The sequence below is a fragment of the Lissotriton vulgaris genome, unplaced genomic scaffold (assembly GCF_964263255.1).
Source record: "Lissotriton vulgaris unplaced genomic scaffold, aLisVul1.2 SCAFFOLD_884, whole genome shotgun sequence".
NCBI lineage: Eukaryota > Metazoa > Chordata > Amphibia > Caudata > Salamandridae > Lissotriton > Lissotriton vulgaris.
This window is the reverse complement of record NW_028247829.1, coordinates 688,589-715,368: the sequence shown is the minus strand read 5'-3', so window position 1 is coordinate 715,368 and position 26,780 is coordinate 688,589. Positions and strand designations below refer to the sequence as shown.

The 26,780-nt window shown below is 44.1% G+C and overlaps 1 protein-coding gene across 1 annotated transcript in view; it reads left to right on the top strand.

The window, feature by feature from the left end:
• Positions 1 to 26,780, top strand: part of NEIL3 (nei like DNA glycosylase 3) — a 158,522-nt gene that overhangs the window by 64,661 nt on the left and 67,081 nt on the right. Inside the window, exons 4-5 of the mRNA XM_086949808.1 lie at positions 7,817 to 7,951; positions 25,905 to 26,118. Coding sequence (XP_086805934.1) covers positions 7,817 to 7,951; positions 25,905 to 26,118 — 349 coding nt within the window. The remainder of the gene's footprint in view (positions 1 to 7,816; positions 7,952 to 25,904; positions 26,119 to 26,780) is intronic.

Sequence of the window (26,780 nt, the reverse complement as noted above, 5' to 3'; positions counted from 1 at the left end):
GTGAAACGCAAGTCACAGACCCACTAACACAGCGGTCTCAACAGGCGCTAGTACTTCGAAAACAATCCCAGTAATATTATCAAAACCCTCGCGGAAAACCGCTTACCGAATGGTGGAAGTTTTGCCGGCGAGCAAGGGGCGCGCTGAGGAGTCGGGCTGCTGCGTGGTCGTCCCTGGAGTGTGGGCGAGAGCTGGGATTGCAGGAGCAGCCTACAGGAGAGCGATCGGGAGGCTCAGTTTCCTGATCCGGGGCACTGGTGGCAGAGACAGCAGCCGCTACGGAGGTGAGCGGAGGTTGGGTCTGATAGACTGCAGGTCGGGTGGAGAGGCTCAAGTGTGCAACGCAGTGTGTGGAGGAAATCGAGTTGTGGGAGAGAAACACTGGGAGATAAAAGAGGCATTGGAACGAAAATCTAATACAAACTGGTGCAAAATAAAAGGAATAAAAGAAATAAAGCTGGTAAAGCAGCACATGAATGAGACAGTGCTAGAGGGGGTGGGAAGCCCTGGAAAAAACAATAAAGCCAAAAATAAAGGCATAGACACTGAAATAAATATCAACTGCAATCAGAAAAATGAAACAATAAAGAACCCAGTTAAGCAGGAAGATACAGAAAGAAAAAAAGTCACAACAACTGTGGTTTCTAACTATAGCCTTCGGAACAGGAATTTCCTAAAACTAGAACAATTCCCAAAAAATATAACACCCAGGGAAACTTCCAAAAAAAAAGGAAAGAAATTTTCTTTTGAGCCTAAAAAATATAAGGACAAAGTAAAAATACCTAGTGACAAAACTGAAACATCTCAGAAACTAGCACAGAAAACAAGGGTTACACCTTCATTGAGAACCTTTTTTAAGGTTCAAAAGCAGCAGACAAATCACACAAGAAGTGATACAACTCAACCGCCTAAAACCTCACCAGGAACCCTTCCCTACACACTCCTTAAAACTTCTAATATAACAATTACCACAGTAGATGTAGAAGCTGGTCTAGAAAATAAAGTTGCTGAGAAGTCTAAAGGAAACTACCCCCCTCACAAAATGGCTGAAGGTACAACAACACCAGCAAACACAACAGCAATAATAGAAGAACCAGAAAAGACAGTAACAGAAGCAGACTCAATAGGACTCGCGCAAACTACTGAGTATGATGGAAAATCAGGCGTTAAAACTACTAGAAATCCAACAGATGAACTTTTGGAAAAAATATGGTCTGAAATGAAAAACAAGTTTGCTATATCTGAAGCAAAGCAGGACAGGATTCAAGAAGTGTGTGAAAAGCTAGACTATAAACTAAACGCTCTAGGGGAAAGAGTCGCAGCTATAGAAGAGGAAGTGAGCGGATTGAGCAAAAAGGTGGAAAATAACAAGAAGGAGTTATACACTTTAAGACAAGAGGGGAAATTTATGAGTGATAAACTGGAATCTCTTGAAAACCAAGCGAGGAAAAATAACATAAGAATCCTAAATGTTCCAGAAAGACAAGAAGGTACTGACATAAAAAAATTCATTGTAGACTTATTAGTAGAATATTTCCCATGGAGTGACGCCAAGCTGTTAGAAGAAGATATTCAAAGAGTCCATAGAGACCCGTTCGGGAAGGCTAAAGACAGGAAAACGCCCAGAAAAATACTGATAAATTTCAAAACTTACACACTAAAAGAGAAAATCCTGAGCGAGGCCTTAAAAAAAGGAAACTACGATAAAGACTCATGGTCTTTTAGAATCAGATCAGACATGTCCAAAGCATCTCAGGACAGACAGTGGGAGTTGGGAAAGCACATGCCAGAGCTCCAATCCCTAGGAGCCACAGTACAAATGAAGTTCCCACCATCTTTACGAATAATGTGGCGAAACAAAATGAGAAACATTAGTGAGCCTGAAGAAGTAAAAAATCTGATCAGCTTAATGAAAGATACAATCCAGATGGAAAGCACTACAATTTGAGTTTTTTGTTGCCGGCGCAAAGAAAGCAAATAAGATATTCCAGGTCCATAAAGGAAGAGCCCAAAAGGGGTCAAGATAAAAACCCCAAGAAAAAAAGGAGGCTTCCCAGGGGAGGGTAAGAACAAAACACAAAATCAGAAATGTAAAAAAAAAAAAATATATACAAAACAAATCGGGTGGGGTGCAAAATGGGGGAAAAAGAAAAAAAAATGTAAATCCTCACATACGGAAAGAAAATTGGGAAAGAACGGAACTCCGTCATGATAATATTGAAGCTATCGTGACAAACAAACGAAATACTATAAAAATAAATAAATACAATGGGAGAAGTCAATAAAAAAATTAAAATATTATGCTGGAATGTGAATGGCATGAGAACAAAAAGTAGAAGAAACAAAATTCTTGAATATCTTAAATTATCTGAGAGCGAAATTTTAATCCTACAAGAGACCCATCTAGTGAAAGAGGAATGGGACCAAATCATGAAAAAAGTTAGATGGGCAGATATACATATTTGCACAAATCAAGGATGCAATATTAAAGGTGTAGCTATCATTCTAAAAAAAATCCCTAAACGCAACTTTGGAATCTTCGGAAGTAGACATCAAAGGCAGATGGGCAGTAGCGAGAATAAAAGTGGGACTTTCAGCATTGACAATAGCAGGGTATTATGGTCCAAATCTTGATGATTCTGAGCCTTTACAGAAACTTTACACACAGTTACTATTAACCAACGCCCCAATAATTTTAGGAGGAGATTTTAACATCATCCTAGATCCTAAAACCGATAGATCCCCCCCTGGAAGAAATACGAATTCTCCTAATTTGCCAAAAATGAGGGAGTGGATCGGTATCTATAAAAAAGACTTGGATCTAATAGATATATGGAAGGAAAAAGGAGATAAGAGCCTACCTTTCACTCTTCACAACAAAAGATTGGGACACAAATCTAGAATTGATTTCTTCCTAGTAGAAGGAAGATTAACGGAAAATGTAACAAAGTTAAGTCATATACCAGCCCACCTATCAGACCATTCCGCTGTACAATTAACATTACAAATCAAAACTGCCCAGATAAATAGAAGGTTTACGGTGGAGAGAGCTATGTTCTCAGATCAGGAAATTGCACAATCACTTATAAAAGAAACAGAAGATTTTTTCGAAAACAATAAAACAGGAACCTCAAAACAAATAGTTTGGGATACTTATAAGGCCGTATTGAGGGGAAAACTACTTAGTCTTGCTGCACATAAATCAAAGAAGGAGAAACAAGAGATAACAGACTTAGAAAAAAATATAAAAACCCTAGATACTCAAATTTTAGCAGAAAAAGATCCAGACAGAAAAGAAGGCTTACAAAAAGACAGAAAAAACAAAAAGATTCGCTGACTAACATACTAGAAGAAAAATTAAAAACCAAGTGGGAAGCAAGCAAACTGGCAAACCACGAGTATGGGGAGGGTTGTGGAAAATGGCTTGCATGGAAATTGAGAACTGATACGGCAAGAAATAGAGTAAAAACTCTAATAAGACAAGATCAAGATCAGACAATCCTAACTTCGGCGGAAGGCGAAATTAGAAACGAATTCATGACCTTCTTCTCAAAGTTATACACTGAGGATGTCAACCCATCTGAAGAACAAATCAAGAGATATCTAGTAGACATGCCAGTCTTAAAACTGTCGGAAGAAGAGAAGATGGAGTTAAATAAAGAAATTTCACCAACTGAAGTTAAAAACACAATAAAAGCCCTAAAAAAAGGAAAAGCAGCAGGCCCAGATGCACTGCCCAACGAGCTTTACTTGACCTTAATAAACACTCTAGTTCCACATCTAACAGAGCTAATAAATATGGTTTTTAAGCAAAAGGAAACGATGCCAGACACCTGGAATGATGCTGTAATAACAATCATCTTAAAACCGGGGAAGGATCCCAAAAAATGCGAGTCATATCGACCAATATCTCTGCTTAATGCAGACTATAAAATTTTTACTAAAATAATGGCAACAAGATTGGGAAAATTTACGCCTCAACTTATACATTCAGACCAAAAAGGCTTCACAAAAGGAAGACAATTACACGAATTAACGCATGAACTTATAAGTGCAATAGATATAGCTACGGAAAAGAATATTCCTTTAACAATATTAACAGTCGATGCAGCTAAGGCATTCGATAGAGTGAACTGGGCATTCCTGAACAACATAATGACTAAAAATAACTTAGGGGATTCTTTTTTACACGCAACAGGAGAAATCTATAAAAACCCAAGATCAAGAATTCTGGTTAACGGTAGTCTCACTAACAACATCAAAATTGGCAGAGGCACTAGACAGGGGTGCCCTCTTTCACCCCTGCTATTTAATCTATATATAGAACCCCTGGCAAATCAACTTAGACAGTGCAAAGAAATTTCTCCCTTTGAATATCAAGGTTGGGAGAAAAAGCTGGCTCTCTATGCAGATGATTTGATGCTATTTACAGACTAGTATGTAAAATCCAAGCCAGCGATAGAAAACATAATCAGCAAATTCGGGGAAGTTTCAGGTTACTTAGTTAACCATACAAAAACAGAAATAATGACATGGAACACACAGTTTGATAGCCCCAATATAAGGGAAGAGATAAGATATCTAGGTATCTTGATTAATCAAAATCTTAACAAAATAACACAAAATAATCTGAATAAAGTAGCTCGAGAGGTGCGAAAATTGCTCAAAGTATGGTCTAGCCTTCCTTTAAGCTTTATAGGGAGATCTAATATCATAAAAATGAGTATACTCCCAAAATATACCTTCCTTTTTAACACTATTCCTTTGGATTTTAAAAAAACCGAGCTAAAAAAGCTGCAAGGGGAAATAGCAAGTTTCATATGGGCCTCCAAGGGAACTAGAATAGCCTGGAAAAAACTTAGGAGGAAAAAAGAGAAAGGAGGTATAGCAAGTCCCGACTTAACAGAATACTGCAGAGCATTTCAATTTAAAAACATCCGGTCTCTTCTTAGAATACACCAATATTACCCGGAACATTTGAAAGGAATGACAGAGGCTGAGGATCATTTTCTTTTCAAATTTGGTCACCAAAAGTACTTCAAGAAAATTAAGTTAAAAGTTCTGAAGGAGGCGGCTAAACTCTGGTCACAAATCAGATTGATCTTAAAAATCCCCTATTATAGTGCAATGGCACCGATATGGAACTCTCCCGGAGCTCCGGAATGTTTAAAAGATGTCATGGCTACCCCCTTAAAGCAATGTAACATCGAATATTGGGGTCAACTTCTGAATGGAACAACACTAATATCATGGGAAGAACTGAATAAGATTTCCAATAGAAGAATATCAAAATTCAAATATTATCAACTAAACAGTTGGGCAAAGACACTGCCAAAGGACGATAAAGAAAACAAAACTGTAGAAAAAGAAATGATAAAAATCTTACCCATGAAGAAGGAGGTAGCGAAATGGTATTGGAGTTTTATAGACAATGAAGAGGAAAGCTCCCAGATGGCAGAGCAAATCTGGGGAAAAGACCTAGTCTCAGAAGACCTAGTAAATATATGGGAAAACTCCATAGACAAGTGTTGGTCAACATTAAAAACAGCGGCACTAAAAAGAAATCATCTGTACACCCTGCATAGAGCCTATTAGACACCGAAAAAGCTTTCAAAATTTAAAAATGCGGGAATCAAAAAATGCCCTAAATGTGGGGAAGAGAAGGCGGATGACATCCATATGTTCTGGAACTGTCCATCTTTGAGAACATTCTGGGAAGGAGTTGGTAAGACGTTGAACTCAATATTTCAAAAACATCTAAATGTAAGTACAACTCTTATTCTTTTCGGGATTGATAACACAACGGGGGTAGATAAACTAACAGTAATGGAAGCAAAACTACTCTTTGTACTAATGGTGATAGCCAGAAGGGAGATCTGCATTAAGTGGATAGGTCCTCTTCCCCCGACACATGCGGAGTGGTTAAACTCAGCCATCAAAATAAATAAATTAGACAGAAGGGGAAAAATTAGTAAGAGGTTCAAGTATTGGGAAATCATGGAGAAACATCTGACCCCTGAGGATCTGGCGTAACACACTGTCCTATGATTAATGCGAAAGCGTATTCTGTGTTATGAGTATGATACTCATAGAAGTAGCCAAGGTGGCTAGCTCCCCCCCTCTCGACTACAGATATGTTAATATGTAAATGGAAAAGGTTCTCCTCTGATTAAGCAAAACAAGGAAAAACTCCCAAGCAAAGAGAGACCATTGGGCAGTGACGGTACAAAAAGGAAAGCTTCAGAGGTAGAATTCACACTTTCCAAAATACATAATATTTTCACAATATGAGGATTAAAAAAAAAAATAAAAAAGCATATTACCAATTTGCACATACACTACTGCACCTTTAATCCTACCCTTAATACTTCATTTATCTATACATATTTTTTACAGCCCACACATGTGCCCTTTAGCACTTTTTTTTTGTTGTGTTGTAGGCTAATTTGTAGCTCTTTACTACACCTACTCCCGTTCGCCCCTAGCTCGCTTCCTCCCTTCCCTGGCCCGGAGCTATTCACAGCCAGGCGTCGCTATACACAAACGCTCTGCAGGTTTCAAGCCCCTGCCAACCAATAAATTACTTTATATAGTGCGCATTCTGTTACTGCACAAGCACCCACCATAAGCCTAGCCACAGTGCTAACATGATAATCTTCTATCACAACATTACCTCACTGGGTAGTGTCCTACAATTTTTAATAGGCTTTTACGGTTTTAATGTTGCCATTAGCAAAATACTTTTACCCTACCTACTTTCCACGTTCCGCACACATGCCTACCAGCACTTGTTAATGATGACTTTACATCTCACAAACCTAAAATACCTCATCACAAATGACACTATTACCAGATACTCTTTTCACAGAGTTACTATCGACCAAATCGCATTTAGGGAAATTGCAATTACTTTTATTTAAGTATTAATTAAAAGCCATTGTTATTTGTAATATCACTACATCTAAGTCACGTAAATGCAACACATATTGCATTACAAATGCTATAGGTGTAACATTTGCAAAAGTTAAAACTATTGGCATTGTAAATGACAAAGCTATTAATTTCGCTATTTTCAAAACCAACACATAAATAAAAAATGTGTCATTTACAATACCAATAGCTCAAAATTTCCTAATGCGACACCTATTGCATTGTAAATGCTTGTTCTACCTGTGTTGCATTTTAGTCTGTCTTCTATGTTAGCAGTGGCCCTTAGATGCTCTGTCCTGAGCTGTGATATCAGGCAAGAGTCTGGAGCCCAGACTCATGAGAACCACCGACTGAAGTCTCTGTTGTGACATCTTTGCGCTTTAATATGCAGTAGTGCACGCACATCTGTGATAGGTAAGGGTAAATACATGGCATATGTTCTAGGCTGGTGGCATAAGATAGTGCCTCAGTTTTGTGCAATTTTTCATTTGAACTGTTCTTATATTCTTTCTAAACAATCTGGCCTTGATGTAAAATGCATGCCATTTGCTTGCATTCTCACATTAAAGTCAGACAGCTTGGTTTGCTACTGTTTGTTCTGTTGGTTGTCCTGCTGAGAGCATCAATGAGCTCATGTGGTGTGTAAGCCCTGCATACCTTATCACAGAGAAAATAAAGTTGTTTTTGCTGAAAATGGTCTGATAGAGTTTGATTAGCCACATAACATAACCTAACATATGACCTTGCCTTCCCCTACTCATCTCCACCATCCTTGTTGATTCTTCGTTTCTGATGGGGAAGGGCTCATGTTTTTTGCCTTGGCAGAACAGAGACTATTTCTATTCATTTAAAGTAATGTAATGTGGTCGTTTTTTAATGTCGCTAGGGTTCACTTTGGCATGAATGGCTCCATGCGGATCAATCAAACCGAAGTTAAGGGACACCGTGGAGGGCCAGCAGTTTTGGAAATTCAGCTCGACAAAGACCTGATTTGTTTCTTTGAATCAACTGTGGATATCAGGTGAGAAACTGTTATTACCTATTCACACAGAAATAACAGTAGAGTGTTTCAAATTCGGCATAAAACTATCCCAAAGAACAATCTATCTCGATCTCAGGGGAATCTATCTCGATCTCAGGGGAAAAAAGAATATGCGATAATAATAAAAGTATCTGTGTGGAGAAGTGTGGCTCAGGGGTTAGAGGCGGCAGACCCGGAAGCTGAGGTCGGCCCTGGACCAGGGTTCAATTCCCCGCCTCGGCGGGTCTTGGGCTCAAAAAATTCCACGGACTCGAGAATTCTCGCTCCGGTGCATTCTCAACTCACGGGTTCACACTCTGCGACTCTGGGCAATAGCTTCCTTAATCTCCACAACGGCCCCTCGCGGCGGGATGCCTGGCTTTCACCTTGTGGATACCCTGCCGGGGTCATCTCACAGGGGAATACCAGGACGGGTTCCCTAAGCAAGCGCCGGGAAACCCTTTGTGGGTAGCTGTGCGCTATATAAGCTCACATACATTTACATATTACATTTACATTTGTCATTTTTTTTCTCACATTTTTCTAATTAGCAGACTTTTTATGGTTCTTTTATCTTCATTTTAGTATATAGTGCTCCTCAGCATCTTGAGGTGAGGGAGCACCTTAAGAATTGCATAAATACGTCAAATATAACACTTGAATGCAATATGTTTTTCTCTAGTGCTCCATTTTATGAGAACCTAAGAGGAGAAGGTTATGATTTTCTCAGTTACTTAATGCTTACTGGAATTCCACATTTACTCTTACAGACGCACATGTGCTAATGGAAGATGTAGCTGCCATGCAGTATGACCACGTTAACCCTTACTACTACTACACCTGGTTCAGACTCGGAGATTTTCTAGACCCAATATGTCTGATAATTGGTGACATTCTTCCCAGCATAAAAAAGCAAAATATTTGAAGCATGGCTGCGCATGTAGGGTTGAGTAGACACCAACCCTCACACCACAGGCGCTTCTCTCTGCTGCGCAACATTTGAACTGCATTTGCATGTGCACCTGGGTTCTGATCTGGGACTTGATTCAGAGTAGATCGAACGACGAGGCTTTTCTTGGCCACTACAGATCTTCATACTGTCAGCCTCTTCCGTCTGAAGAAGTCATTTACAGTAGGTAGTTAATTTAGCTCGACTTTTTGTCAGGTCTAAAATTAGTGAATTTGCTGTGTGTCTTTTCATATTTCTATATTCCTGTCTGCGTTCCTTACCCAGAAATAGGTGAGGTTTTTGGCTTAGGATCTATCACAAGTACACGCTATAACCTTCAGCTTGAGCTTTTTGCTCCGTGTCTTTCCTAAAGTCAAGACTGTTCGCTGTTTTTAAAAGGATAGTGTGTGTGGTAATCGCAACCTCTGGTGCTCTCATTAAAGATTAGATGTGCTGTTTAATCGTCATACCTGTGTTAACTTAGCCGTAGTGTTCAGTCACTTATCTCCATAAAGGATAGTTTAGATGTTGCTTCTTTTAAGGCTATTGCCTACAGAAGAATGCTGTGGCCAAGTGCAACTCAACCTTTATCTTCGACTTATTTTTCTGGAGAACTGAAAATTATGTTTTCCATATTGAATGTGTTACAATGTCAAAACCAAAAAAGCCACCTGGTACACCCCAGAGCTATTTGCTAAGGCAGGGCGAGAGGAACAGCTCCCATCCTGTCAAAGCAAACTCTGCTTTGGTTTTTGGACTCTGAGATCTCCATCACAGCAGATAACTGTGAGTATGGATTGTGGGCTAGCTTCTTCCTTCTGGATGCGGATTTATGGGAGTTGTTATTGGATAACAATATGTTCTTGTGGACCACTTGCCTTTCTTGGATCTGTAACCATCTGATGGGCAGGCTCGGGGGCTTGAATAACATACCTTACTCCTGCGAGCTCAGTTACTGGAGTTTCAGATGTGGAGGTCTCTTGTTATTTGTAACTATATTAACACCAGGGAGCAATACGAAGCAGTCACTCTTTAAAGCTTTGGGAGAGGAGTCAACTCTCCACGTGACACCTTCGCTGGAGTTCATTTTTATATAATGGATTTCCTGTGATCCGTGTGATTCCCAACTGTTTTCAGAAGCTGAGGAAAAGATTTTCTGACTGGTGACGGTTATTTGAGTGATCGGGGGTTATTAAATCACAATGTCTAGGTGAAATCATCAGAGAATCTCCCACTAGTCGTAGAGACCCTTTAACTAAGTGTCGACTTGACGTAAAAAAAAGGAGCTAACATCAGCAACACATTTCATCTTCAGTAAAATCAACTTGGCTCCACAAGAACGGCTGCGAGGAGGGTGTCAAAACCTAAAGAGTTTTATCAACAATTTAGTTCAGGTTACAAGTCAAATCAGTCAGCAAAACTGAAAGAAAAATATTTTAAGAGAATACAAATATCAAGGATCATGCAATCCGAATGTGTACATTATAAGGAAATCGATGCAAAACAGAATCCCATACAGCTAGCAAAATAACAACTATGCATGTTGCATAAAGGAACTTACCTGTTCTAAATAAAGCATCAAAAGGGGCAAGGGGACATTCTGTGAGGCCGGTGTCACCATTTGATGAAACTAGTTTAATAGCTCTGTGGAAGTAGGAGTGCTTAAGCAGTAAGCTAACACTCTGGGCAAGGGAAATCAGTCGAGTTAAAGTCTTCTCTCATCGAATTCAGGAGATTGTTTGCCCTACTATTCTAAAGGTCACACAATAAGGCATGAAAGATGATTTTAAAAAGCTTCTCCATAGTTTTCGCCAAATGAACCACTCCAAAGACAGTGTTGTCTGAGAGCCAGTAGACTTCCTAATTTTCCAGCTCTCAAAAAGAAGCAATCGTCTGGGTGACCTTGGATGTAACATCAGTCCAGTCTGCCTGGTATGGGAAGAACTCTCCCACTGCCTGTCTCCTTAAGCAAGTCCAACTTCTAATTAAGGTTCGGTTACCTACCAGTCTAGTACAATAAACAGTGAGCCTCATCTAACTTAACAATGCACATGCTAAGACAGAGGAGAGATAAAATAAGACGCTAGCAAGGCATTTAAAGGAATGACATTCATGTTACTCAAGCCTGGTCACACGTTAGACTGATTTAGCATCAACGTGGAGTTCAAACGGATACAGTTAACACCAGAAAATAGGATATGATTACATTCTGAATATTGGTGGCCAATGTTACTGTTGTACCTGCTGCTCAGCCAGTGTGACTGGTGTGGAATGTTGGTGAGTGAGAAGGCTGCTCCTGATGGGGCTCTACATGATGACATCTATCCTGAAGAAATCTACCTGCTTAATATACATGGACTATGAGACATCTTTACTACAACAGTTACCCTTAATTTATTTCCACTGTGTGCAGCAGTGTACCGTCTCTATACTTTACTGGTCCTAATCCTGTGCAATGTCATTGTCTTGTGTGCTCGCTCCTTTATCTATAGTCCTTAAATTGCTGATTTCCTGTACATTATGTACTTTCTAACAAGGAGTTTTTAAATGATTCTCTCTCTGCAATATAGGTTTAGCTCTGATTTTTTTTAAGCATTTGTAACGATACATAAAATCAATTGCGATTAAAGCCTTAGAAAAATCTTTGGAATTGTTCTTCGCACTTAACTTTCTCAGGATTGGGGCTTTAAGAATCTGACTTTGAATGTATGAATGAATAGTTGATAACTGAAGTGCCGTAGTGTGGTTTCAAAGGGAAAAACTTCAGTCTGATACGGAGCCATGTCCCTTTGGATCATGGGGCCCCTCTCATTTGATTTACTTACTCTGTGCATTGCAGCCAAGGGTACTTGCACCAAGAATCTGACAAGTTACTCGAATGCTGTGCGCAACTACCAAAATCTGTGGCATTTGCCACTCCAAATGTTTGTTTTACAACTAAAGGAACAATGGAGCATTTTTACAAACATTGCTTTGCGTAAGAAGGTATTAAGGCAGTCCTGTGATGTAGTGGCTCAATCGAAGGACCTGATCAGTTAGTCCTGCAGAGGGTTGTCTCCATGACAGTTACACAGAGCAAGTTATACAATACATAAAATGTCTGTGTCCAATCAGGCTATAGCGTATTGTAAGTGCGATGCCAAATAGTACAGCTCCAAATCTGGGATTTCCAGGCCTTCCTTATCCCATTTTCAGTTCATGATCTCTAGGCTTACCTTGCAATGTTTCCCATTCCACAATAGTTGTGTCAGTAGTACGCCCAACTCTCTAAATACCCAATGTGGGATTTCGAAGAAGGAACCCTGCATGCTAAAGAGACCTCTAGGTAGCACCACCATTTTTTATTACGGCAATCTTCCCCATCAAGGAGAGTGCTAGTGAGTTCCAAAAGTTTATGCTGCCTTAAAGGCCCTTAAGTATCTGCCCCATGTTGTGTTCATATAAATTATCTTCCTACCTAGCTATTCGGATCCCAAGATATCGTACCATATCTGGTTCCAATGGGAGTTCCAGCTCGGTAAGCTGGGATTCGCCTCTCCCCTCCTCCGACCCAATATAATGTAACTGTGATTTCGATTTGTTGAGGCCCCAGCAAACTTGTCTAAGGCATGAAACAATATTGGGATTGATTGGGTCGGCTGGCTCAAATTCACCAATGCGTCATCTGCATACAATGACACAATATGTTCTGTACTACTCACTTCAACGCCCTACTCCTGGACTACCATACGAAGGTGACACACCAATGGCTCCATTGCCAGGGCAAACAACAAGGGGGAAAGCAGACACTATAGCCACGTTCCCCTCTGTATCGCCATAGCATCCGAGACGTAGCGACCCGTACGAACCCTCGCCATCGGCTAAACATAAAGCAGTTTTACCCAGTTTACGAACTCTTCTCCTTAACCCATTTTTAGAAGCACCTGCCATAAATATTCCCATTGAACCGAATCGAACGCTTGCTCGAAATCTAAAAAAGTTATGCTACTCTTGTGCATTTCCTCCTAGCGTTTGCATGACTTGTGCAAGACGGCGGATGTTTCTACCGGGCATGAATCCTGATTGGTCCTCGTGCACCAGCTGTGAGAGACATGGGAGAAATCTACTTGGCTGATAATTTTAAGATCTACATTCAACATAGAAATAGGTCTATATGAGTGGGTCCTTCCCTGACTTGGGTATCATTACGATCTGTGCTTCATTAATTGAATCCTGGCAATATGCCACTGTCACCGGCTTCTGAAGTAATTTCCAAGATTTTTGGGATCAGAACCCAGCGTATTCTTTATAGAATTCAGCCGCAAGCCCATCCATACCGAGGATTTAGCTGTTTTAAAGTGAGTTATTGCCGCTTTTATTTCGTCCTCGCTGAAAGGGGCCCCCATGGATTCCTGTGTTTCTGAGTTGAGGCAGGGTAAGTCTATGTCAGCTAGGTAGGCTTCTATCGTCTGGTTGTGTGTAGAGATTTGGATTTCTGAGTATATCCTCTTTAGGTGAGATGTAAATGCCATGTTAATCTCGTGCTGTGTATAAACCATTTGACCTTGACCGGTTCTGATTGCCAGAATCGGTTGAAACTGCGTTTCCATATTAATCAGGCGTGCCAGTAGGCGTCCGGCCTTGTCACCTTCTGCATACCATCGCCTTCTACTTATTTTCCTGTTATATTTGCCTAATGTATCCTAGATGTCTCCCATCTTGTCGTTGTGCCGTCCATTAAGTCGGACCCTCCGTATCAGTGGGAAGTGCATTTGCAGGACTACCAAATGTGTTCTTGGCTTTGCAGGTCCTGCTCCAGCACTTACATGACTCCCACCTCAGTGAACATACATAACCCCACAACACTACTTTTTATTGCGCCCCATTCTGGCACTTTACTGCTGGCAGTGTTCCAATTCATATAAATATAATTACTGAGCTCTTTTTCTCTTGTGGTTTTTATATACTGGATCTGTTAAGGCATCTCTGTTTATTCTCCAAAGTGGTACCTTAGATCTCAGCCGGCCCATTGTATATATTATAAGCAAGGGGGAGTGGTCGGATAAGTATCAAGCAAGGTATTGTGCCTCCTTTATCCGGTTAACTGCTCCATTCTGAATGAAGAAGTAGTCCAATCTACTATATGTTAGTCGCAGGTGTGTATCTGAAAGAGACACGTTAGTGATAGATTCCTTACCGTAGAATATCCCCAGGCGTCTGGCTGGATCCAGAAAGTTTTTTGCTTAGCAGTACCTCTGTGCGCCAGTCAGTGACGTCCTGCTTCTCTGCGTCCATCACTGGTGTCGTAGGCGCCGAGATGACGTCACGGAGAGCACTTAGGCGCCACCCATGCGCGCTGACGACAGTTCTTTCTTTTTCCGCGCCGAAAGCACAGATCCGGATTGAGCACGTACTTCAGGCATTTTTTGACCACTTTTTTAGACTTTTTGTCTTCTCAATTTGTCTCCTGATGCACGTAGGGATGCCCGGCTTCAAGTCTTCTAGGTGGTGCCGCCTTAATATGTCAGTGGAGGACCCCCATGATGTCTGCCTCTGCTGCCTGGAGACCGACCATGACTCCCGGGATTGTCGGAACTGTCGAGCTATGGCCCGAAGGCCTTGCGAGAGCGGCACCGGAAGTTGCTGGAGGCCTGGCACTCCTCTCACAGCCGCTCTGGGTCCAGAGGCCGTTCGCAGGACCGGAACCGTCGCTCTTCTAGCTCGAAGTCTTCACCTTCAAACTCCGGTAAGCGACGCCATAAGAAGAAGTCAAAGAAACCTGCTCGCTCTCGGACATCCCCCCCCCCCCCCCCGTCGCTCCTCGGAGGTGGACGAGGGGGACAGGGGCTCCGTTCCTGCTGCTCCTTCAGATCCTCAGAGTCCCACAGCCTACCCCCATACCCTGGTCTGTCGGTGACTCCCGAGCAGATGCAAGAATTTCTTGCTGCCATGGACTGCCTTTTTAGGCCTCGGGCTCACACCGTCACGCCTGCGGGCCCCGCGGTCCCGTGTCCAGATCCTGTTGGCCCATCGGCACTGCCCCTGCACGACTGGATCCAGCGCCCTTGGCTCCGACCACAGCGCCACAAGTTTCAGCGCCGCTGGCTCTGACGCTGCCCTTGGCTCCGGCCCCTGCACAGCCCCTGGCTCCCACAGGCACCGCACTGGGTGCCGTTTGTGCCGCCCCTGCTCTGGTTCCCCGACCATTTTGTTCCGGCCTGGAATGCGGCGCCAGGGTGGCCCCAGCTGGTGCCCTTACCGATGCCACTTCTGGCGCCGCAGACCCCCTCTCGGGTCCTGCCACCGCGGCCTGCTCCTTCTACCCCAGAGCCAGACGAGGACTGGGTCGGATTCGAGGACCCCCTTAAGTGCCAATGTGACACTGAGCAGGATTGGGTGGATGAACTTCAGGATGCAGGGGAACTTGATGTGTCATCTGACCCAGGATTTGCCTCTCCTACGCCTACTATGGAGGAGGGCGCTTCCTACACTATGAAGTTACGTCGGGCTGCCGAGGCTCTTCATCTCGACATCCCTACGGTGGCTCTTAAAACCAACCTCCTTACGGAGGTGCACCAAACGGCGTCTACGTCGTCGGAACCCCTGCAATGAGGCCCTCACCGAAGTCCTCTTGGGCCCTTGGTTGTGGCCAGGCTCGGGAGCGCCGGTGGGTAAGAACGTCGCTAGGCTTCATCGCCTTGCGATTCTGCCTTCTTGACCACTCACCCCAAGCCTCAGAGCCTGGTCATTCAGGCCTCGACTTCGCAGAGTGTCTTTCCCACGGCGTCACCAGATAAGGACTCTAAGAGGCTGGACCAATATGGCAAAAGGTTGTTCTCCTCAGCCAGGTTGGGGTTGCTGTCATTTAACACTGCCTGCTTGTTGGGCAGCTACTCCCACGCGGTGTGGGAGTCGGTAGCCGAGGTCTTGCCTCAGTGTTCTGAAGAGGTCCAGGCTGTCATGTCCAGAGCGGTTGTAGAGGGCAAGGATGCAGCGAAGTTTGCCATCAGGTGTTGTCTGGACACTGCTGATTCGCTGGGCAGGGAGATTTCCACGGCTGTGGCGTTGCGGCGTCATGCCTGATTGCGATCTACCGGGTTTTCGCCCGATGTCCAGAGCTCGCTTATGGACATGCCGTTTGATGGCTCCTGCTTCTTTGATGACAAGGCTGCCAATGCCCTGGAGCGCTTTAAAGACTCGCGGGCCATGGCCAAGTCTTTGGGTCTTGCCACGAAGAGCCCTGCCACGTCTGGGTTTCGTTCCTTTCATGGCCAGGGTTGGACCACCCAAACATGCTCCTCCACTAAGGCTGTGCAGAAGCAGCCCCAGCGTGGCCGTGGACATGGCTTTCGCAGGGGCAGGTCTGGTAACCAGCGAGCGGGTCAGTCCACCTCCACCAGCGCTGCTTCCTCCTCTAAGGCTTCCTAATCTGAGCTTCAGGGAGCACCCCATGCCTGTAGGTGGCAGGGTCTGCCACCACCTCCACCACTGGCGTGAGATTACCTCGGATAAGTGGGTGCTGCAGATAATCTGCCACGGTTACACGCTCCCCTTTCTGTCCTCCCCTCCGGCCATGCCACCTCGGTACCACCGTATGTCAGGGGATCATTTGGCTCTTCTCCGTCAGGAAGTCACGGCCCTCTTGGCCAAGGGGGCCATCGAGCACGTTCCCGTCAGGAAGTAGGAAGTGGTTGTTATTCCCACTACTGCCTGGTCCCCAAGAAGGACAAGGGGGGCCTGTACCCCATCTTGGACCTCCGGGACATAAATCCCTTCCTCCAGAAGAAGTTTAAGATGCTTGCTCTGGCCCTGGCTGCCCTGGACCCTGGAGACTGGATGGTGGCGTTGGACTTGCAGGATGCCTATTTTCACATCCCCGTCCTGCCGGCGCTACCTGCGGTTCACTGTAGGCCAGGAGCATTTTCAGTTTGCCGTGCTCCCCTTCGGCCTTACCAGTGCCCCTCGGGTGTTCACGAAGGTGATGGCGGTGGTCGGAGCTCATCTGCGCATGTCAGGGGTGTCAGTCTTCCCCTACCTCGACTGCTGGCTGTTGAAGGCGGGCTCGCCCCAGGCAGTCGTCACACACCTCCAGACTACGGCGACCTCCTGCATTCGCTGGGGTTCTCCATCCTCTCAGAAGCTCCCCTTCATCGGAGCAGTTCTGGATTCGACACTGTTTCGGGGTTATCCTCCCGAGCAACGAGTCCGGGATATTCGGGTTATGATTCCACTCTTTCAACCTCAATCCCGGGTTTCAGTCAGGATGACCCTCCGGCTTCTGGGCCTGATGGCCTCCTGCATCCTGCTGGTGACACATGCAAGGTGGCATATATGGGCTCTGCAGTGGGACCTCAAGTTCCAGTGGGCACAGCATCAGGGCAAGCTGGCCGATCATGTCCAGATCTCGGAGGGTGCTGCGCGACAGTTGCAGTGATTGCTCACGAATCGCGATTGGATCAGTGGCAGATCCCTCTCTCTTCCCCAACCAGGGCACACAGTGGTGACAGATGCATCCCTCCTGGGATGGGGAGGCTACATGGCAGAGGCGAAGATCAAAAGCCTCTGGTCTCCGGCGGAGTCCCGGCTCCATATCGACCTTCTGGAGCTGCGGGTGGTCCGGCTTGCACTGAAGGCATTCCTTCCCTCTGTCCGGGGAAGTATAGTGCAGGTGTTAATGGACAACACCACCGCCATGTGGTATTGCAACAAACAGGGTGGGTGAGGTTCTGGACCCTATGTCCTGAGGCTCTGCGCTTTTGACATGGCTGGAACATCAAGGCATTACCTTGGTGGTTCAACACCTGGCAGGTTCTCTGAATGCCAGGGCGGACGACTCAGTCGCCAGTGCTTGATGGATCACGAATGGCGTCTGCACTCGGGCGTGGCGCATGGTCTCTTTCAGCAGTGGGGAGAGCCTTGGTTAGACCTATTTGCCACCGAAGAGAACACGCAATGTCATCAGTTCTGCGTGTTAGAATTTCCAAGGCGGCATTCGCTCGGCAATGCTTTTCGTCGCGAGTGGAGCTGCGGTCTGTTGTACGCCTTTCCGCCTATACCACTTCTGCCCAGAATGCTGAAGATCAGGCACGACCGGGCCCAATTGACTCTTGTGGCTCCGGACTGGGCTCAAAGAGTTTGGTATCCCGATCTACTCAGTATAAGCATCGATCCCCCGATACGTCTGCCTCTTCAGGAGGAACTTCTGTCGCAGGAGCAGGGGACGGTCCTCCACCCGAACCTGTCCAGCCTCCACCTCCATACTTGGAGATTGCGCAGCAACAGTTGACCCCTTTCAATCTTCCTCCCGAAGTCTGTGATGTCATTCTGGCAGCTAGGCGACCCTCCACCAAGATGGTGCACGCCTGTAGGTGGAATAGATTTGTGGCATGGTGCACAGCTAAGACTGGATCCCCTTTCTTCCCCTCTTTCTGAGGTTCTTCTGTTCCTTCTCTATTTGGCCCAGCAGAGCTCCGCTCTGGGCACTATGAAATGTTATATTTCGGCCATCTCCGCCTTTCTACAGCTTCCAGATCAGCCTTCTCTTTTAAGTCTCCAGTTGATAACCATTTTCTTAAAGCATTACGCATACATTTCCACCCATACCCTTCATAATGCCTCAGTGGGACTTGAATCTTGTCTTGACTTTTCTGATGTGCGCTCCCTTTGAGCCCCTTCATAACTGTCCCTTACGTCTTCTTACTCTCAAGACGGCTTTCCTGGTAGCTATCACCTCTGCCAGAAGTAAGTGAGCTCCAGGCTCCTTCTTCTAAACCTCCTTTCCTTTCTGTTCATCTGGACAAGGTGGTTCTAAGAACCCATCCTTCTTTCTTGCCAAAGTTTGTCACACCCTTCTACATCTGGCAGACCATAACTTTACCCACCTTCTTTCTGCCTCCGCATCCTTCAAGGAAAGAGGAGAGGCTCCACCGTCTGTACCCAAAACGTGCACTATCCTTCTATCTGCAGCGTACACAGCAGTTCCGGGTGGATGATCAACTCTATCTTGGCTATGTGGGCGGCAAAAAAGGTTGGGCGGTGCACAAACGGACCATCTCCCGATGGGTCATTCTGTGCATCAAAGCATGTTACTCCTTGGCCAAGAAGGAGCCTCCTGTGGGGCTGCGTGCCCATTCGACCAGGGCAACTGCAGCCACTGCTGCCTTGGGCCATGGTTTCCCCTTGCAGGATATTTGTCAGGCAGCTACGTGGGCCTCACTGCACATGTTTACCAAGCACTACTGCCTTGACAGTCAGATATGGAGAGACAGCTTCTTTGGCGGTTCTGTGCTCCATGACTTTCTGGTATAATCCTGTTCTCAGACCCTCCACGGGGTTGGTATTGCTGGGGTATCTATTCTAAGAAATCTATCACTAACGTGTCTCTTTCAGATGCACAAGTTACTTACTTGTGTAACGATATATCTGTAAGTGACATTAATTAGTGATAGATTCCTTACCGTCCTGCCCATCCTCCCCTTTCTGTGAACTGATTGCTAGGGCTAAGGTCATCCCTTTTTAGGGCCCTAGTTTTATGCACCTTGCATGGCACTATATTTCGGAGCAGAATAGTTGTGTACAGAACTGACGTCCGCGCTCATGGGTGGCGCCTAAGTACTCTCCGTGACGTCATCTCGGCTCCTACGACGCCAGTGACGGAGGCGGAGCCGCAGGACGCCACCTACTGGCGCACAGAGGTACTGCTAAGCAGAAACACTTTCCGGATCTAGTCTGACGCATGGAGATATTTTAAGGTAAGGAATCTATCACTAACGTCTCTTACAGATATATCGTTACACAAGTAAGTAACTTGTGCAACAAGAAAACACTCTTTGATAGGGATTACGATGTGACCAGATATCCACTAGGTTGTAGTTTAGTAGCATCTGACGCATAGCTTCTCTTGTGTTAGGTTTAGCCTCTAATCTGGGGGGGTGTACCTATAATGTCCCATCTAGGGCGCAGTTATAGTCCCCTGCAACAATCAGCTCTACTTCCATTGCCAGGTCCAACTGCCCAAGGAGCGTCCTAGAAACTCACCATCATCGTTGTTTGGGGTGTATATATTTATTAGAACCACATATCGTCCGTCAAGTGTCCCTTCTACCACCACATATCCCCCTCTGGATCTAAGCTAGATCTGGCATACCCTGAGTAGGATGTCGTGAAAAACTGTCCCCGTCTACGTTGGACATATTTAAGACAATCGCCCCACAGATGCGTTTCTTGAAGAAAGGCTATATTAACTCTGTATCTCTTGAAATACATTGGCACCCGAATTCTTTTGATCACGTTGTTAGGCACCCTGACATTCTATGTTGTGAATTAATAGTTCTGCTATCTCCTGGCATTAGTTCAACGTGCAATGTTGCGGTGTCTCCTGTACTATGTGGGGGGAACCCCCAAAAGTGTCATGCTAGGAAAACCCGTTTCTTAATCTTCCAGAATGTCTGGTAAATCAGCTTCATGTGTCCACATTATTGAACTTCTGAATATAACTTTGTTAACTCCAAAATTCGCCTCCCAGGCAGTAGTACCTTATTCTCATACCTAACCCTGGTCCAAGGACTTGGGATTCCAACCCACTTCAACTACCCCTCCTCCTGAAAACCCCTCCCCACAATTTAGAATCAACAAATATAATCAATAGGTCCCATAAGAACAGTCTTTGTTATACGGCCAACCTGTCTAGCACCACACGACCCCGCCCACCTCGCGGTCAAGCAAGGCCGCTTCAGTGCACTACATTTGTCTGAGCTTCAGATTGGCGGAATAGCATCCCACCCCATCGGTGACTGTCTCTGCCCCCCAGATTCCTTGGGGGGGAGAGAGGGGGAAGCCCCTTCCCAATTATTCTGTACCATAGTCAACTCTCCTTATGTTCGGGTCCCGTACTTTCAGGTCCAGTACTCGTACTGTTGTACAATTCAATCTCCATTCTTGTCACAAAATACCTTAAGAGCCGCCATCGACCTGGTTGGGGCTGCCCTCTGGTTCCAATTGAGTTTTGAGGACCAGTCACAGTGGGGGAAAACTGATTCTGTGTCGGAATCCCCTCTACCTCAGTTCAAAAGGTGCCGTCCAGACCCACCAGGGTCTGTCCCATTTCTGATGAGTCCTGTGGCCTGAACCTTTGTTCTCCAGTGTTGCGACGTTGACTCTGTTGTCGACCACTACTTTTCCTCTGTTCTTGCCAGCCTTGGTTTTGGTCCTGTCCAGCCAGGCCCAATGTGTCCATCCAGTCTGTCGCCTCCTGCGGAGCATTTTAGAAATTAACTCTTATCTTCATGTTGTATGAGGAGCCTAGCCAGAAACATTAGACTGCACTTGATATTGAGGTTTCTCAATCGTCTTTTAACTTCCAAGAAGTCATTCCGCAAATTTTGGACTTTTTGGGTATAGTCAGGGTAGATGTGAATGTCTCGATCTTCGAACCTAGGTGGACCATTTGTGCGAACAAATTGCAAGATTATATCCCGGTCTCTGAAGTTGAACAAACGAGCAATCAGAGCCCTGGGCGGCGAGCCCGGGCTTGGCGGGGGACTGAGGGAACGATAAGCTCTCTCCACAGCAAACATTTTGGAGAGCGGATATTTGGGAAGGCTGCACTGATCCAATTTTCCAGAAAAAGGTCTGCCGCCGGATCATCCTCCTTTTCCAGAAATCCCAAAAAGCGTAGGTTATTTCTCCTCGACCACCCTTCCACGTCGTCTGCCCTATCTTCATGACGGGTGGATTGCGTTTGGAATGAGGTCACTGTTGCACAGAGTTGTTGAACTTCCTCACTCAACATGCCTAGGTCCCCTTCTGTAGTTGTAACACGGTCCGCCACTTTTCTTAAAATCTAGGTGCAGGTTGCTGATATCCATGGCCATACTGTCCATTTTTTACTCTAGCGCCACTGTGGAATCTCTTATGGCCTCCAGAATATCTGTTTTATCTCATGCCACCGGTCCCTGGACGTATCGTGTCTGCCACCTCTTCCGACCGTTGGAGCACGGCACGCCCAGGCCCCAGGTCTCCGCTGTGTGGGGTACAACCTAGATCACTGAGTCCGCTGGGTGCTCAAGTATGTATGGGATCCACCTTCAAACGGAAACCTTTCAGTCTCCTGATCCGGTGGCTGGCTCGCCGTCGGTTCAGACCCCCTCAGAACGCCACCACAAGTGGCGATGTCGGTCCCGTCCCCAGGATACTCAAAGGGGCCAGTCACGTTGCACTTCAAGCAACACCGGGACTCACACGGAGTTCTGGTCTTTATTCAAGGCCTTGTCTCAACCTGAAGGATTTCGGCAGCCTCCCGTCTCCGTATCCTCAGGGTCCCCAATCAGTATGTCATGAGTAGGCGGCAGCCAAATTCCTGGCGGAGATCTCTCCAGTTGATCTCCTCAGGTCGGCCTATTTACAGGCCATTAATTCTCCGGCAAGGGCAGGCATCGCCATTTTCAGGTCAGGCAGGCAGGCCGCCGCCATCTTGGGCTTCTAGAGTTTTTTCCCCCTGGTCTCAGACTCTCACCGCATTCACGTTCCAGGTCCCTCGAGCCATGGCGCGCTCCGACGTCAAGACCGACCGGAATAGCCACAGTTCCGCCAGGATTTCTCTAGAATTCTTTCACACAGGGCGAGAGCTTCGCAGAGATGCGACTAGCCGGCCATGCTGTCAGGCCACGCCCCGACACAAAGGAGATTTACAATATTTACTTAAACTATTGTGCTCTAATATGCAATAGTTACGCCACAATTGGAAAACCGATCAGGTCAGTAATGTCATTAGCAGACTATGTACAGTAAAACGTTCTGTCATATTATCTGACAGATTTGCCTAAACCGACCCTCACTACAACAGCGAAGTTATTATAGGTCTCTGGGCTTAGTGGCGGACCGCATACCGTAGCATACATGGATAGTTACTCTATATCCTGGCTGACGCATCCCTCTTGTCTCACGACATTTGGTCTGTCTGCAAGTTTCAGCTCTGTGTTTTTAGAACAACATGTCCCGGGTTATATGGCAAGATGTTTGTATAAAAACAGCAGCTGAGTTTCTCTATTATGTCTAGGTGCTAGTGTCTTACCAAAAGAATAACCAGGAGCAATGTTGTTTGACCTTGCCTAGGCTGTTGCAACTAAATCCTAGGAAAAGAACACATTTTAAGAAAAAAATGCTATCTGTGAAGATGCAATGTGGCACAAGAACAAGCTTGATATTTGGTAATCTGTGTAAAAGCGGCCTACAACATGTAGAATTAGGCTAGCATGGGGAAAACAACAATGGCTATATAGGAAACACACAATTTCATTCCATAGAGCAGTTGATTGTTAAACAATGGGACAATATACAGCTAATAGAGGAGGATTGCAAGGGGTTCCCATGAGAACCTTCGTATACTTTTTGTAATACGTTGTACCACTTAAGAATAACTTCATGTCGACATGGATGCTCACCGTGGGAATTGAGGATGAAGATGAATGACCATCAGAAGATCTCGCTCAATAGATGCTGATGACATATTCACCTGTTTTCGCAACATATTTAGTTGCCTTTCTATATAGTATGTGTTCCTAGCTAGAGAATCAAGGCATTTTGTGCACTTCTACCCTGTCATGCCCCTTAGCCCTTCGTTGAGCTAACTCAAGTTACCATAAGCTATTGCTGACTGAGATTTTTTTTTTTACTTACGCAGATGAGGAGACTTTCTGTCCTTATGCTGATCGTAGCTACTGCTATGATTTCTCTCACCCTCAACTGTCCAGAGTCTCCAGAATTACCCTTTATGGGAGGTTTGCTCCTTTTCTTAGTTATCTGACTTTGCTTCAAAATTCTACTTGCTCTTTTCCAGAAAGAACTCTTTATGGGTTCTTGATAGGTTAGGTCATTCATATTAGAATAGGGACTATATTCTGAAATAAATATGCTGTTATATTCTATTCCTGTTCTAACAAATGTTTTTGATTATTTCTGGAATTGATCTGATCTGACTAACCTAAATAAAAGAAACAAAAAGATCGACTAATCTCTTAATATGAAGATAAACTTTTAAAAGTTCATTAAACCTCTCTTCATTGGCTGAGCACCAAATGCCAAAAGATGATGTTGGTGTTGTAAAAATGCTCCTTCCTAACACGCTGGCAAAAGTTCATCAACTTAGGATGGCTCAGAACTTCCAGGTCTGTTATGTTTAAAGTAATGTTATTTCCTGGAATTTTGCATAAGATTTCCACGCTCACAAATTTGGTAGCAGAGGATAGGTTATACACCCTGAATGGAGCTATAAATAGTACCCAGAAATTATTTTAAAATTCCAGATTCGTCAATCCAATGTCCAGAACTTACTTGAAGAACTGGCAAAGTGGTGTGCAAAAGAAGTTGTAGTTTTAAAGGTGTGAGTATTTATAGGGCAAATGTGTTGTGGCTGCGATTGTGTTAATTCCTTGTATTGAATGAACATCGATTTAAGAATGAGTGGGTGAGGAAAAATAGTTTAACAAGAGGTTGAAGAGGAGTCTGAAGATTTCAGATTTGTTGTAATAATTGAAAACTTGTTTGCAGAGATTTTGAGGTGTGGTGTGTGTGTGAAGTACCATCACCTACACAGGTAACATATGGTTAGTAAGTTGTTCAGATTGATTAATATTGATCGGTGTTAGTTGAACCTAATTGCACAAACAGGGGATACTGCATTGAATTGGGTGACCTTATGCTGGATTGTGATATCACTGGTGAATGCTGAAAAGATTCTTGAATGAATGCGAGGCTTAATTTCTTTAGTAAAGAAAACAAAGTGTTGTGAGAAACAATAGTAGAGAAAACAAAATTGTGTAGGTATGGAGAAAATTGTAAGGGATGGTGAGCCGCTGTGAGGAATGCGAATGTGTGTCATTGTTTCATGCTGGGATTGGTAATTTGGTGTACATTCATTGTGTGATTGGTTGTTGACGTAGTAGTGTCGTGCTGGGAATGGATCGCTAAAGGTGAAACTTTAACTTGGATTTGTTGTCAAAAGACTGTGAAAATAACAACTGGAATTTAATTGGTTCAGCAGAAAAATTGACGTATACAGAACAGAATCCTAACATTCACTTAGATTGTGTGGTTTCAGAATTAAATTGTCATTATGAAATGAGTTTAAAAATTTTGGGCGAGGGGACATTACTCTTTCAGTACGAAAAGGTGAAGAGGAACCTCCTGAGGGTACGTCTGCATACATTATGACTACCGAACATGGATTAAATACATGTTCTTGGCTTCTCAAATAGAGTAGGATTACTGAGAAGGAGGGTGCTTCGAGTTTTACTAGATATGGGACACTTAACTCCAGGATTCTTGATTGATGGAAGGGAAAATAGCATGAAATGAAGCCACCACCTAGATCCCTTTAGAATGAAGCATTTAATGCATGGGAAAGAATGGCAAGGGAAAGGGAGTAAAAACAATTCCAGAGGAGAACTAATAGGGAAGTGTAGAATTGAACAAATGCCCAATGGGATGAAGAACAGTGTAAATGTGAAAAGCTAATATAGCATGGACTAGATTATACCCAGTCCTTACTTCAGAGACTGCTAAGCGGAGGAAAGGCAAAGATTCCATTACGAAGAAAGGCGATGAGTCCGATACTTATTAATTCATTTCATCCTTGATAATTGTTTGTTATTATAGATAGATATTATTGGTTTAGACCCTGTTATTTAGCTAGTTAGTAAGACTTGGATGTTGTTGTAACTGGGCTTTCTATTGTGTGAAATCTCCCACAATATTGCGATCACTGTTTTATATGTGAAATAAAAAACGTACACAATTTTTTTAAATGATATTATTAAGTTGGTGATTTAGCAGAGCTTAATACTTTACTGATTCTGTACATCCATTGAGCCCATTTTATATTTTTTACCTACAATGCGTGACATCTGTTACATTTTAAAGACTGAGTAGATATATTTTTAAAATCTGTTATTTTGAGGTTGATAAGCTAAAATACTTATGTGTATAATTTTTTTCTCTCAAAGCAATTAAGTCATGTTTTTGTTCCAGGAACGCTGCCGATAGTGAGCAGAGAGTTCGCTCAATGGAGGACCTTGATGTGTGCTCTGCCAAGTTTAGTTTCTCGAGAGCCGAGAATGAAGTAAAAAAGCATAAATGGCGCATGCTTTGCGATATCCTTCTAGACCAGGCTGTGTTGCCTGGGGTGGGCAATATAATTAAAAATGAAGCACTTTTTGACAGTGGTCTCAACCCAGCTGTGAAGGTAAACATTCCCATTGGCAGCTTAACTAATGTTTGATGTAATAAGGAAGAACGCTATTAACAGTTGGGAACATAAATAAACCTTTATTGAATCTTAGCAGATGTTTGTTGTCTATAACATTTGTAATTTTGTTCATAAATTGAACACAAAGTTTGCTTATATCCTCCCCTTTTCATGTGGTCTATTTTGACAGCATGTGGTGACTCCCAAGATTATGACATCACCTGATGTCTTGCGTACCTTGCGGTATGAGAAAGACAGTTAAGGAAGACTGAGTTGTGGCAGATAAGCCTGAGAATACTATTGGGGTCAGGAAATGTAAGAAAACACATCTTTATGTATGGTCAACCCCATTTTATTTAAACTGATGCAGCTATTTTTTTTTTCACTCTGTGCACTGAGACTCTTCTATCCAGGTCTGGCCTTCAAACATGTAGAAATTGGCTATACTCCTGATTAACATATTTAAGTTAACTGTAAGACCCTGGTATATGGTACAAAAATGTACCTAGGGCCTATAATTTGAATGAATACACAAAAGAGGCTGCCCGGAATATAAATGACCGAGACATAGAAGATGCTAAGTAACATATTTAACTTGACTATAAGACCCTGGTATATGGTACAAAAATTTACCCAGGGCCTATAATTTGAATAAATGC